General features: G+C 39.4%; 2 protein-coding genes across 2 annotated transcripts; one reads left to right on the plus strand and one right to left on the minus strand.

Moving 5' to 3' along the window:
* Positions 1–803: 803 nt before the first annotated feature.
* LOC141904032 (DNA excision repair protein ERCC-8-like) lies at positions 804–4,326 on the plus strand. The gene is made up of 6 exons (XM_074792474.1): positions 804–861; positions 1,473–1,672; positions 1,879–2,104; positions 2,608–2,825; positions 3,115–3,215; positions 3,656–4,326. Exons 2-6 carry the CDS (start codon positions 1,500–1,502, stop codon positions 4,147–4,149), a joined length of 1,212 nt encoding a protein of 403 aa, XP_074648575.1. The 5' UTR covers positions 804–861; positions 1,473–1,499; the 3' UTR covers positions 4,150–4,326.
* A 1,131-nt stretch (positions 4,327–5,457) lies between these two features.
* LOC141903521 (DBH-like monooxygenase protein 2 homolog) lies at positions 5,458–12,881 on the minus strand. Its single transcript, XM_074791647.1, has 17 exons — positions 12,681–12,881; positions 12,502–12,561; positions 11,925–12,052; positions 11,706–11,841; positions 11,305–11,382; positions 10,762–11,124; positions 10,509–10,658; positions 9,945–10,124; positions 9,780–9,863; positions 9,120–9,290; positions 8,516–8,618; positions 7,867–8,039; positions 7,132–7,329; positions 6,582–6,641; positions 6,335–6,471; positions 6,063–6,225; positions 5,458–5,807 (listed from the first exon to the last, which is right to left on the minus strand). Exons 1-17 carry the CDS (start codon positions 12,879–12,881, stop codon positions 5,517–5,519), a joined length of 2,676 nt encoding a protein of 891 aa, XP_074647748.1. The 3' UTR covers positions 5,458–5,516.
* Between the last annotated feature and the right edge of the window lie 552 nt (positions 12,882–13,433).

The raw sequence follows: 13,433 nt of genomic DNA on the forward strand, positions 1-13,433 counted from the left end.
CCATTAATTGAAACCCGCCCCGAAACATAAACATAAAAATGTTAACTCCTTGCATCCGGCGCCGTCGTGGCTACCGGCCGAGGATGACGAGATGAACTTGAACTTTATTCTGTTGCTCCAAATAATTACGAATATTTAAGTTTTGCATGCAATAAAATATCAACATCAATATAGGACGATTCACAAATCACGGGGATCTTCGAAATTGGGTGTAGGGTTTGTGGCGATTCTGTAAGTAAAGTTGGTCAGTGTTCTCTGGGTTTTCTCAGAGAAAATACACCATGGTCTAGTTCCACAGTTCTGAGTTGATATTCAACTCCTAGTTAAATCATTGAAAATGTACTGATTTTAACTCGGAGTTAACTCTAACTCACAACTGTAGAACTGGGTCCATTGAAACCTCAGGATTCTTCTTATTTTTTGCGGGAAAAATATTGTTTGGTATATGACGATGTGCTTATAGTCTCTGTTGACTTGCCACTGTGTCCGATACAATCCGTTTAATATTTTTTGACTTGATTGTCATTTATACAATACAACTCGCTGCACTAGTGCTGGATTCATTCAAAAATCAACTCTTAAGTCAATTTATAATGGACTGAATTTGTGAAGAAATTAAACCGATCTGATTGTTACACCTTTCTGTGAAATAAGACCCAGAATTATAAAGATATTTTCTTGATTTGCTATTGATAAAGTTTTCCTATTTGTAATAAAGACTGATGCAATATAGTTTAATTGAATTGATCATCTCCCGATAGGCGGTGCTTTGGTCGATTTTTCGAGTGAAAAAATCATTGGACATTGCGACATCACAGACTCTAGCCGGTTTTCGGTAGCCGCTCGTTCGCGAACTAACCTGTAAGATAGTGTGGGATGTTCAAACACGATGTACCTCACTTAAGTCACACCATCGTAGATCAGTTCTTCAATTTGCCATAGTGGATTTTTACAAGAAGGAATTGACAGTGATGACTTTTTTTTCTTCGCAGGGGCTTTGTCACAATTACATTATCTGAATAAAGAATGAAATTTTGAAAAAATATTAGTTTCATTCAATCACTTTTATATTCTGATAAGCCCCTGTGGATTTTGAATTATAATTTTAATGGGTAAAAGTGCAGATCCGCACCTCTCGTGATTGATGCAATCTGCTGAATGACAGAATCCTGGCTAAAATCTTTCTACTCTATAGTGAAGATATCTTAAAATTAACCAATGGCAATGTATTGAATTGCAGATGACATTTTGAATCTGAAACAATGATATTTAACGTAATTGGATTGAACTGTTTACACGGAGAGGTGCGGATCTGCACTTTTACCTTTTTTAATGTTTATGTACGTAGTTGCCCGGGTATCTAATATAAGTTAGCCCTTGTTAGTCCTCTGCAGGCGCCAGGACCCCCTGGAAAACTAAAAGCTGAAAGCAATTAAACCTTGTTCTTTTTCCGGATGAAAAAAATCAAATAGAAAAGCGAAGGAACAGTGACCCAAGAAATGTTGCATGCGCTTACTTGTCGCGAAAGCGGGTTAGCTTTACCCGAGACGATAAGCCGTGAACAGCGCTCTAGCAGAGCTCAAATGATGGAATTGAGCAAGTATCGCGACTTCGAAGTAAGGCATAGAGGTTCCGTCGTTTCGTTGGATCTTGACGCAGTCGAGAGTAGATTGTAAGTTATCTTCTCAGCTTGAACATGTATATTTCTCGGCCTTATTTGAGTTAAAAAAAATTCTTTGAAAAAGATAAAATACATTATGAAATAGAACTTTGAACTCAAAAATTAAAAAGAATTTTTATATAGGTATGTTCTGCCCTTGCCAAACAAGCTCGAGTTTTCAAGATAAACCACTTTTTGCAATTTTTTTTTTTTTACAGTTTATTGTCAGGCTCTAGCGATGGTGCTTTCGCTATATACGATTTACACCAAGGACACGACACTCCTGCATACACGTACAAACCGATATGTGGTCTGAGCAAATATCAACGATTTATTCATAAGAATAGCATCAGTACCGTCCAGTGGTATCCGCTAGATACGGGCATGTTCACTACCACTGGCATGGATGGAGTGCTGAAAATCTGGGATACAAATGAAATGCGGGTAAGTGTATTGAAATCACTCCGCTAGTCGAAATGGGACTCTCTTCCTATACAATTCTCCAGAGAGAATATCTTCTTGAGATACGAGATCCTTCATTGTCAGTATCATCCGTGTTTGTTACCATGTCAAGTTTGGTATCCCAGTTGGCTTTTGATTTGAATTTCTAATTAAAAAAACGCATGAAAGAATTGGATAAAAAATCTTCTAATTGTGAAATTAGTAATTTCTTATTTTAAATCCTGTTCAGTTGTACCCTGAGGATATATACCAGAATATTACCAAATCGAGCCCTGCTCAGCTACTATGGCCATATATGCCACTAACAAAAATGTATAGTCGAAAATGTTTCCTTATGCTTGTAGTTAGGCCTAACTCTAGACATTTCGACTGTACTCCAGTCATCTTCAGTAAATACTCTTCATTATTATTGTGGGATTCTTTATAGATATAGCGTTTTATCAACTCTTGCTGTATTTCTTGAAAATGTTGTTCTCTATTTTTAGCCAGCCGATCAATATTCATTCACCGGTGTGATTTATTGTCACGCAATGTCCGCGGCCAGTATGACGCATACTCTGCTAGCCGTCGCTACGGCGAAATGTCATTGCGTTCTCGTCGATTTGAGAACGGGCGCGAAAACCCACACGCTTCGTGGCCATAAAGATGCCGTTATGTCTTGCCAGTGGTCGCCGAAAGATGAATTTATCCTTGCTACTGGAGGGTAAGTTGGCAAATATCTATCTTGTATTTGGTAAAGTAAAATTGATAACTAATTTCAACGCGTTGGGTACAGTCACCACTTGGCTTGGTCCACAGTTGTTACAGCATGTGGGCTCTGTGACTGCACCCTCACTTATTGTTGTTGATTCGGCATTTATATTGTTCATTTCATTGTTATCTTTAAGTGAAAAATAAATTATGTTATAATTATATTGACTCTGATGATCAAGTCACTCTATACAGATCACCTATACTGTATCTACCTGTGACTTTTGTCTTTTGGTTCACAGATCTGATTCTAAGCTAATGTTGTGGGATGTTAGGAGCGCTGCTGGTAGTTTGATGGTTTTCGATCAGTACAATGGTGATACGACTGCTAATCCAGAATCAGGTAGGATGTGACCCACAGAAACTTCGTCGGTCACATAAGGAAACAAAAATGACAGCGCATATGACCACCTGCAATTAAGATAATTCTAATGGAAACTGTTTCATAATGCACTGTATACAGTTGAACCTCGATTCTGAGACGAAACCAGTTTATTACGATGATTTCCAGCATATACCAGCAAGATATTTATATCAATCAAGCTTTGGATAATACGAAACCCTGTTTAACGACAATTTCATTAATTGCTCCTCAAGATTGGTATTAATGAGGTTCCGACGCAATAATTATTCTTTATCAGCAAAACTTTCGTTGCTTGTCGTTTGGATTTTCCTGCCGTTTTATCACCGAATGTGTTTTGATTGGTCCTTCAAAATTCGTCTCTGGATCCACCCCGATCGGGTTTCATAATTACAACTCATTATTGATGATTTGTTTTTCAGTGAACACCGCTCATAACGGTCTCATTAACGGCATGAGATTCCTGAGCAACGGTCTGCATTTAGTGTCGGTCGGTACGGACGATCACATGCGACTGTGGAACGTTGCCACCGGCAAAAACATGCTAGTCAACTACGGCAAACTGGAAAACTTCAGCCTGAAAAACATTCAAATCGCCTGCAGTTTCAACACGAATCCCGAACTGGTATACGTGCCCGTTAATTCGGACGTTTGCGTTTACGACATTTTCAACGGCGATCTGTTGGTCACGCTGCGCGGCCATTACAACACGGTGAATTGTACGGTTTTCAATCCGGATACGAACGACGTCTATTCGGGCGCCAACGATCGCAATATTCTACTGTTCTCGGGCAACGTCGAAACCGAATCGGCTTTCTGTAAACATCTGGACGGCGACGATCGAACGGAGAATAATACGTCGGCTACTATCCCAGCGGCAGCCGCCGATGCGTGGAGTAGCGACGAGGATAGTTAGACCGGGAATTTAGAACAGAATTTCGTTATTTAATTAAAGAAAACTCCCCCAGCTAGGGCCTGCGAGCTGAGTAATTCAAACGTTTGGACAGCATTTCGGCGAACAACTGAATTGTTTAATATATTGCATTTACTGTACATGTTGTATAGAATTTGTGTGAAATAATGTAAAGTATAAATAAAGTGAATAATAAGAACTTTCTAGTTCTCAAGACAACGAGCCACGCTTTCAGTGAATGTTTAAAGAATCCAAAGAAGCTGGGGTTGCGTAAGACCACTCTTGATTTAGATTTAATGCCACTTTTGGACGAAAGTCACGGTTGTACAACTGGGCCAAGAGTTTTTGAGGTTGGCCGGCAAGATTCCCGGTGCCAGGTCCTTCTACCGCGACACTGTCCCCTAGCTCCCAGCTACACGGCGCCAGAAGTCACGGTCAGGAGCTCGGTCTCTCCTCATTCGAGACCTGGAAGGCTTCGCGCTGAAGCCGTGTCCATTATGTTGACGGTCATTTTTTTCGGTCACGGCAACCTCTCCCACGCTCGCATCTCGATGGATCGCGGGCGGACCGTTCTAAACATCGTTATTCTCGGAGTTCGCGTAGCGTTCGTCTTCTCCAGTAACAAGACGCAGTTTCGACCGGTTCTCTCGGTCCCAGCCCTCTCAGGGGAGGGGCAAGGACACCACAGGCGCATCCAAGAGTTAAGTCTACATCGTCGGGTTTTCGGGGCAGGAGGAACAAGTCAACATCTCGGCGCCCGTCACCGCAGTTTTTTCGTGTTGTAAGACCTATGGCGGCTAAAGATGTCCCACCGACCGTGGGGCTTAACGGTGGTTTTAGGTTTTTAAGATACCTGTTGAATCACCCGTAAGGGCCGCTTTCATCTCTACTTTGTCGCGTTAGACGAAGCAAATAGCTGTAAATCTGCTCAGTTATGGCGGTACGGCGCTGAGGTGCACGCGTCATCCACACGCGAGGGCCAGGCATAAGTCTTCGGTCCGGGTGACAGGCTCGTCATTTAACCTCCGGCTTCGTTTACAGGTGTAGAATCAGAATTCACAGCAGCGCGATGGGAAATATAGCTTTGCTCACACAGGGTGTCGACGTACCTTCACTATCGATCTCTTTGCCCAGTTAGGGCTTTAAAGCAATCACGAGACTGAACCCAAAACTTTCCCAAGGCATATTCAACACATTAATGTTGACTCATCTATTATACAGGGCATGATACAAATACATATATACGGTACTGTAATTTATTTTCACATCTGAATAATGCTGACCGTAAAACGATGATGACGATAAGGTTTTTGAGGAGCCCGAAGGAGCTGTACAAGCTGTACGAGGATTAGTACAAATAAGTAACTTTACTATAGTTTTTCCAACTTTTTATAGGCAGTTGTTTTGTTGAGCAACCGATACTGAATCGAGCGAATTTTAGTGAATATTTTGTGTCTGGCGAAAAACAGCACTCCCAGTAAAACTATAACGATGCAGATGATTAGAAAGCTTTTGCCGAAGAACGCGCTGTACCAGTGCGGAGCTTCCGGAATAGTAAACGTTTGAAAGGCTTGAAGTTCTTTTGCAGGTCTGTTGCATACATTTTTAATCGGCGGTCTATATTCATTTGAAATCTTGTAATTCCACGCTCCGTCTTTGATCTGAAGAAGAAAAACGAAAAGGAAGTTAATATTAGCATATGTTAAAACCGTTTCCATAAGTGAAGTCGATATCCAAATTTGACCCGTCCCATGTCGTTGGCAGTGGAGTGATAACAAGTACTTTTTTAACCCCCGAGTTTGTGAGCCCTCCATTCTCAGTCAGTGTGCTCTACACATCCTATTAAATCTATTTAATGCAATTAGGGCATATTAAACGAATTCCTTTAAAAAAGACACAATGGTCATTGATCTTACGATGGGAACGCCTTGATCGGTACAGTACTGGTTTTGAGCGGTTGTTAGGATATGACGTTGCAATAACACGTCATATCCTCCATCCCACGTATCATCTCGGTTCAATATGTCGGTTATGGCGTTTAAATCGCCCATAACTTTACCCCAATCAGTGCCGACCATTCTGAAATAGATACGAGAAAAATACGTAGATACGAGCCTTTTTGCAGTAAAATTTGAAAAATAAACAGGGAAAGGTAAATTAATAGAAAAAGGAAAAGACTTATGCGTACCTCATAATTTTAAGATAACCCCAAACGGAAACTAAAGCGTTTATGGGATTCGGACTCGTTTGACAAAAAGACATAGGCAGCTTGGGAAAATAGTTGACCATACTGAAACACATTTCATCGGTAGTCGAAAAACCGCCCTGAATAAATGAATGAAAATGTTTAAAACACCAACTATTACAGAAATACACGTACGTGTATTCCACAGGGTTGAAATCGAACCGCGTGTGTATTTGAACTATAGACTTACAACTGTTACTCGATTTCTATCCTCGGTATTATAGTAGCATTCATTCGCCAGTACATCTCCCTAAACAGAAAATATTTTCATACAGAAAACAATGGTAGTTCGGGTCACGGACTGATAAATTCTCGTGCAGAGAGCACCGGAAGTATAGGTCAAATTTACTTGATTTAAACCTAAGGCGAATTTATCACGTCAAATTTGATTTGATTTTAAGTAAAATCGTATTTATCCTGGCAAAGTCAAATTTGATTTGGTCTAATCTTTGAATTTAACACGGTATCAAATTCAAATCGATTCATCAAATTATCAAATCACCTCCGGAGATGATTTGATACGACTTGAAGATGGTGGACTGATCACACATTTTTATTTTTAGAAAAACTGATATAAATGGTCAAAACTTAAAGAGAAACTGAAACTCATTCATAGGGAATAAAAATCCAAAAACCGGGGCAGTATTTTCTAGTCAGCCGTTTTGAACAAGTCGTCTAATTCATCCTGTCAAAAAATTCAAATCTGATTTGACGAGATAAATTCGCCGCTAGTTTCGTACCATCTTCACTGTTACAAATTCCTTTCGCGGGCGCCAATTTTGACTGTTGAAGTCATACGTCATATCGTTCAGTATCCACGGCAATTCTTTGCCATTCCTGAAGTGTCGAAGGCGCATTCCCCTTGCAGCCGTGTGTGAATGTGGACCGGTAGAAAATACTTTGATTTCGTTGACGCCGTTTCCCAATTTTTCGAAAGCCTGTAATTTACAACATTAAGAAATTTGAAAGTCTCTGTGAAAATAGCTTAACCCGCGAAAGCAGAAAATCGCCGGTCGACCGCTCGTGCTAGCTTGTGCGCTGAACTCAAACGGTACCGCGCGCGTTTCTATGAAGATATGTTTGCGATTGCAGTATCAACCAAATTTCCAGATAAATCTCTATCTTCAGAGAAAAGTTCTAAATTGTATCACAAATCAGGAAAGAGTTACAGCCAATGACGTAAAGTTACTTATTCCTTGAGGCGCGATATTTTTTTTAAATTAGAAAAATGAAACAAGCACCCATTACAAAATAGAAGAAAGTCACCTTTTTAATGACGATTCATGATTTTGTATCAAAAGGAAGACGGACGACAATAAATCGTGATAAAGGTTTTATTTTAAAACATGTTAAAACCTGTCCAACCACGCGGGACCGCCTCAAAGTGGTGCCTGGTTTCTTGAATCAACTTTCAGCTGGAAAGGCCGAACATTTCAAAACGTCTTGTGTGCTGCCGTGAGGAGATCGTGACTTACCGCTTTCAAACAATTATCCGAGCAAAACGCGCGCACAAGGAAACGCTTCTGTCGCGGTGGAATCAGGAGAGAAAACGGTAAGAAATGCATCGAACCAACCATCATATTACCAGCATCGTACTTTCTTAATTTTGACGTGTAACTGAGGCGAATAGTGGAATCGTCAATTATACCTGAAATTTATTCATACTAAATCAAAAATCAAAACATTAAACGTAGACGGGATATCATGTGAACAAATGTCATGTGTATAATGTTAAAACCAGGACCCAGTCCGATCACAAAACTATATCTGTACTTCGATTTCCGATGTCAAGATCAAACCCCTTTTTTCACTCCCGGTAGGTGTGGTGGGTTTGTAAGGGAGACCAAATCAAACGAAATCTACCAATCAAATAGATGACAGTGTCAATCCCTATTTTTAAGATTTGAAAAATAACTCGGGATCCAGTTCCGTTGAAATTAGTTCATTTTCAATTAGTTGACTTCGAGCCAAATCTTAACTCAGAACTGGGTCTGATCTTATACATTTCTGTCAACTCTTACGTGCAAACGTTCGCAATAAATTTTCCCGAAAGCAGTTATTTCGTCAAATCGTTTTTCTAAAATTATTTTCGACAACTTTAATACATATAGTGTCGATAGTTACCGCTTTGTTCCTCTGGGTTGTTATAATGTGTTTGCATCATATAATACACCGAATCTGCAGGACCTCCAAGGGAGACTCCGGCTTCTTGGGGATAAGTTACAGACTGTAATAGACGAACACAACTGTAACAATGACACACTTCGTTACGAATAGTAATTTTCGATGAATGAAAAAATCACAAAGTCCGTTAAAATGCCGTCCTTTTTAATGCCATTGCTCGCTTAACGCCAGCATTTTTCAGTGTAATAAATTTGCCCAATCTTACTGAGATTCAGCTGAAATACCATTCTTTGTATAAACCCAAATTTTTCATTGGTCCCAACAGTGGCATTATAAAGGACTCCATGTGTTCATGCTAATTCTGGTGTTTTGGTGTCTGTTTTGGTGACTTGAAGCCCGAACCTAGCATTTACATCAAGAATGCACCCCTTTGACAAGTACCCCTTTGAAAAGTATACCCCTCCGGGTCCTCTTTTCTTTGCTACAATTCAACAATACAGAAGTACCTTCTTTAACTTTTTTTTCCTATGTAACAGCGATGACTATTTTTTGTATTGTACTTTTAAGCCGAAAATAAAATCATATGATAATAATAACAACTTACACGTGATCCTTGAGCGAACATAGCCACACCTTCGAAACACTTTTCTCGGTTGCGTATGCCAAAACAGTCACCGCGAATGAGATCACGATCGGATAACGCACCTTTCGCACATGCCCACAATACCATATGATGGATATATTTCTCATTTCCTGGCTTCATTACTTGTTCTATCTAAATCCAAACGAAAAAATACTCCATAAACTTGTATATGTATATGCATAATATATTTTCAATCTCACATTGATTTTTCCGCAATGTCACTTCGGGGTTCAAGAATTATAAAAAGGCTTCATTGTTACAACCAGATACTACGTACTCGATTGAAAGCTGGGCCAAGGAAAGCTGAGCCAAGGGGCGGATCCACTGGTCAATTTTGAATGACTTGTCATATTGTAAAAGGGCACTTTGATGTCCACGAAGGCAATATTAAGCACATTTCTACACTGGAAATGCACCAATGATCTTTGTTGACAAGGGCACTGAAAAGATTTGATGGACTTGTACACGTCCCCCTGCATCCACCTCTGTTCTGATGGCATAGGCCCACATGTAGATGGAAACATTTGCTAAATCCATATAATCGAAGTCTTAATTCGAAAATAAACAAATTTGCAAAACACTGTCGTCACTCAAATCTCGATTAAGCGACTGAAATCCCACCTTTATGATGTGTTTTTTTCCAGCTGGTAAATCGATTTTCACGAATCTGCATAAATAGGTGGTCTTTTGTGCCGGTAACCTTATCTAAAAGTAACAGAATGCAACGATACACATGACCAGTCGAAGACTCGGAAACAAGAAAACTAGCGTCAAGTATAATCATACATTTGGTGACGTGATATCCAACGTTTTGACGTCACTTCCAGGTGGGAAACTCGGCTGCGGATCATCAAGCAGGTAATAAGACATTACACCGCGATTCGCACCTCCGTGATAGAGAGCCTTCGTCACGTCAACTGGATCAACATCACCGCCATATGCATAGATCATTCTTTGAGTTCCGGGCTGAAATTATACATTTATATATTTCATAAGTTATTTGTTTAGTCGAATAAAACCAGAATGTACATTCTTTTACAGGCCCGTGCCGATTGTTCTTTAGGGACAGTCTTATTTCAAGACGATGGGCACTTTTTTAAATGAGTACTTCTTATTGAAAAAGGACAGATCATAAATGCGAAGTACCCGGGTACCTGAATAAATCATTTGAGAATGGATTATTTTTCATTTTCCAGATAAAAAAACTTGAAAATTGTATCAAAATATCGAAAAAGTCCTGACCCAAACTTTTTGACACTCACTTTTTTTATTTCTGCCCGAATATTTTAGGGGTTACCCCACCCTCCCCCTCGGCACGGGCCTGTTTGCTACATCAAAACAAGTCTTTACCTGTATAGGGATATCACCTTCGTCATCACAAGTATCCAAATCTCTGGAGAACGTCAATTGCGTAAATCCGTTTTCTTCTTTGCCGTTCAGTAATTTCCAGTTGGCCACTTTATCTAGTTTCGGTATAGAATTACCAACGCCGTGTGTATCCTTGAAGAAAGATCATATTTCATTTCACATCTGATGTATTTATCAGGGGCATGGTTAGAATTACTCTATTTTGTAGTTTTTCCAGCTCCTATTTAGAACTTACGTAAATTTGCGCTTTTCCGTGGTGAACCCAACCGATCACGATATCCGCACCTTTCATGCCACCATTTCTGGACAACCCGAAACCGACATATCCCGTCGTTTTAACCGTTACGCGAAACGTAATCGAACCGTTGTTGGACCCCGGCTGACCGCGGTTATATTTCCATTCCAGGAGATACTTTTTGTCCGGGTCGACGTAAACTCGCCGCGGGAAGCTCGCGTCAACGTGACTATGTATTTTTGTAGGCGTCGATTCAGACGATCCCGCTTTACCGGAAGGTGATTTATCTTTTGGGATACTAGGTTTAGAAACTGTTTCTCCTTTTTTAGATACGGATGGTTGAGTTCTTTTGACGGTGACCTCCTGCAATTAAATCAATGAAAATTGTCTAAACACTGGTCGTTTTACAATTTGCTCTAAGATGATCTTAATATGGCCTTACATATGTAAGATAGAAAAAATCTTAATCGGAATAATTCTTTACAATTCGCATTCACCGTTTTCATTTGAAATATGGATACTCACGTTATTTATATACCGTACCTTTTGACTACATGTATTTTTGTTTTCGATCGGTTTATATTCTTTTTTCGGCTCGTACTTCCACGGCTTGTACGCCGACTAAAAATGTTAATATAACATTGTTATATTATCATTCAGTACACATTAATATCAAACAATACACATGAAATAGATATCCTCTCTCCCGACTATAAATTGAAAACAAATCATCCCGAACGACACATACGCAGCCCCAGAGAGGTTACATGGCGAAAAAAAAATATTTTTCACCGCGTCACCTCCGGGGCTCCATGGACACAACATGAAATTACAAAATCTATATTCCTGTTTTCATTTTACCTTTTCACGCTAAAATGTTCAAGCTTTCAAAAGTTTTAGTATACACAATAGAATATGTGGAACCCCTCCCAAAAGAGACTTACAGATGGTTGTAAATCGGAGGTGAAGCAGTTTTTTCTCTGCAACGGATCTGCTGCCAGAGTCAATTCCTGAAATCGTTTATTAGCGATTGGATCCTTCCAAGTTGACGGCGCTTCTAAAAACTCGCGAACGTCCTTTCTGAAAACAAAATATATTGATATACAATGTTAGGCTATTCAATCGCCACAGCGAAATCATTTGCGTGAAGGTGCGTGTATTACCCCTTTGTATCCCAGATGAAATTCGTAACTTTCGGTGCGTCGAGCATTGTTGTGCAAAAACCGAATGGAACTTTCGGGTAGTAACTAATGAATGATAAACACATTTCCGACGTCGAAGCGTAGTCAGCCTGCAATATATAGACGTCATCAAATAACGGTTTTAATACAATTTTCAACGACGTCATAATATAATTAATGGAAAAATGTTTTACTAGAATTTTCAACTGAACCCCATGGATCCAGTATGAGGGTACCATGGCTTCTTGTGAATTGCAATTATTCACATCACATGATTAGATTTCCTTTTATTAACGTATTCTTTATTAAGTTTCTTTTTGCGAGATCACCGAAAACCCTTAAAAATCATAAGATCGTAAATATTTTCTTCGGACGCTTGCGAAAGGTCCTAGGCAAAACATTTCGATAAACTATGATAATAATGATTTATTTTTCATTAAACTAAATCACAAAATAAGGTTAATTTCTCAATTTGGAATTACTGAGATGTTAGTTTGACGATGATAGTGATCAGATCATAATATAAACCATGAGCAAAAAAGATGAAATTAATACTGACGAACGTAACATTAGATCTGTCGGTTGTGTTATACACGCAATCGATTGTCAGCCAATCTCCCTACAAACGAAAGAAGATATAATGTCAAAACATGTTTCCTGTGTCTGTCTTTCTCGACCATGAATACGCATATCGAAATTCATGTCAACTGGTCTGACTCATCCGAGGATATTAATTACCGATTTTACGGCGACCACTTTTTTGACCGGTCGAAATGTTTGAAAGTTGAAATCATACGTCTCGTCATTCATCACCCAAGGCAGTTCAACGCCGTTCCGGAAGTGACGTGTACGCATCGCCCGAGCTGCCAAATGTGCGTGGTGCATCACGCTGAATAAATTCAGTTGCTTTTTTTCATCGCCTTTGATCGTGCTTATCATCTGTTATATACAATAATTTGGTAGATATTTTATTTCGAATGTCTTGGTTGTAACTTTCGCCATAACTTACATAAGGCTGAACAAATTGATATTTTGTTTCTCCTTTCTGCTAAGTATAAAAGTTGACCCGGCCGGCCGCCTATTTATCATGTACATTTAAAAAAAGTCATGATCAAGCTAACCATGACAGACCCGGCAGCTATAGAAATGAACTGATTACAAATTTGATTGCAGTTTATAAAAGTGAAACAATGAACAATTAGGAGAAACAATGTATCATTTTATTCTAGCCGTACATGATATTTTGGTGTTTAGCTTACCAGTTACTCTTATTGCAGTAATAAAAGAAAACTGGGTAAGCCTGAATTTCAAAATTGTATTTATAAAAATCCTGGCTGGATTTTATTATGAACTTAAACATAGTCCATGATATTATGAACGAATATCAACACATAATCTATTTGGTTCAGCTTGAACGAAAGATGAATCTATGAATTGAACCGTATGTACTTACTGCGTTAACACACTCCGGAGTGCAATGACCGCGGTATA

This window comes from Tubulanus polymorphus, chromosome 4, assembly GCF_964204645.1.
Source record: "Tubulanus polymorphus chromosome 4, tnTubPoly1.2, whole genome shotgun sequence".
Classification (NCBI taxonomy): Eukaryota; Metazoa; Nemertea; class Palaeonemertea; order Tubulaniformes; family Tubulanidae; genus Tubulanus; species Tubulanus polymorphus.

Bases quoted from the DNA above. Each gene is read 5' to 3' on its own strand.
- LOC141904032 (XM_074792474.1), top strand. From the start codon at position 1,500: ATGTTGCATGCGCTTACTTGTCGCGAAAGCGGGTTAGCTTTACCCGAG. The intron at 1,673-1,878 runs GTAAGTTATCTT...TTTTTTTTACAG, and splicing joins GACGCAGTCGAGAGTAGATT to TTTATTGTCAGGCTCTAGCG. The intron at 2,826-3,114 runs GTAAGTTGGCAA...TTTGGTTCACAG, and splicing joins TTTATCCTTGCTACTGGAGG to ATCTGATTCTAAGCTAATGT.
- LOC141903521 (XM_074791647.1), bottom strand. From the start codon at position 12,881: ATGATAAGCACGATCAAAGGCGATGAAAAAAAGCAACTGAATTTATTC. The intron at 12,053-12,501 runs GTCAGTATTAAT...TATATATTGCAG, and splicing joins ACAGATCTAATGTTACGTTC to GCTGACTACGCTTCGACGTC. The intron at 11,125-11,304 runs GTACGGTATATA...ATTTAATTGCAG, and splicing joins AAAATACATGTAGTCAAAAG to GAGGTCACCGTCAAAAGAAC.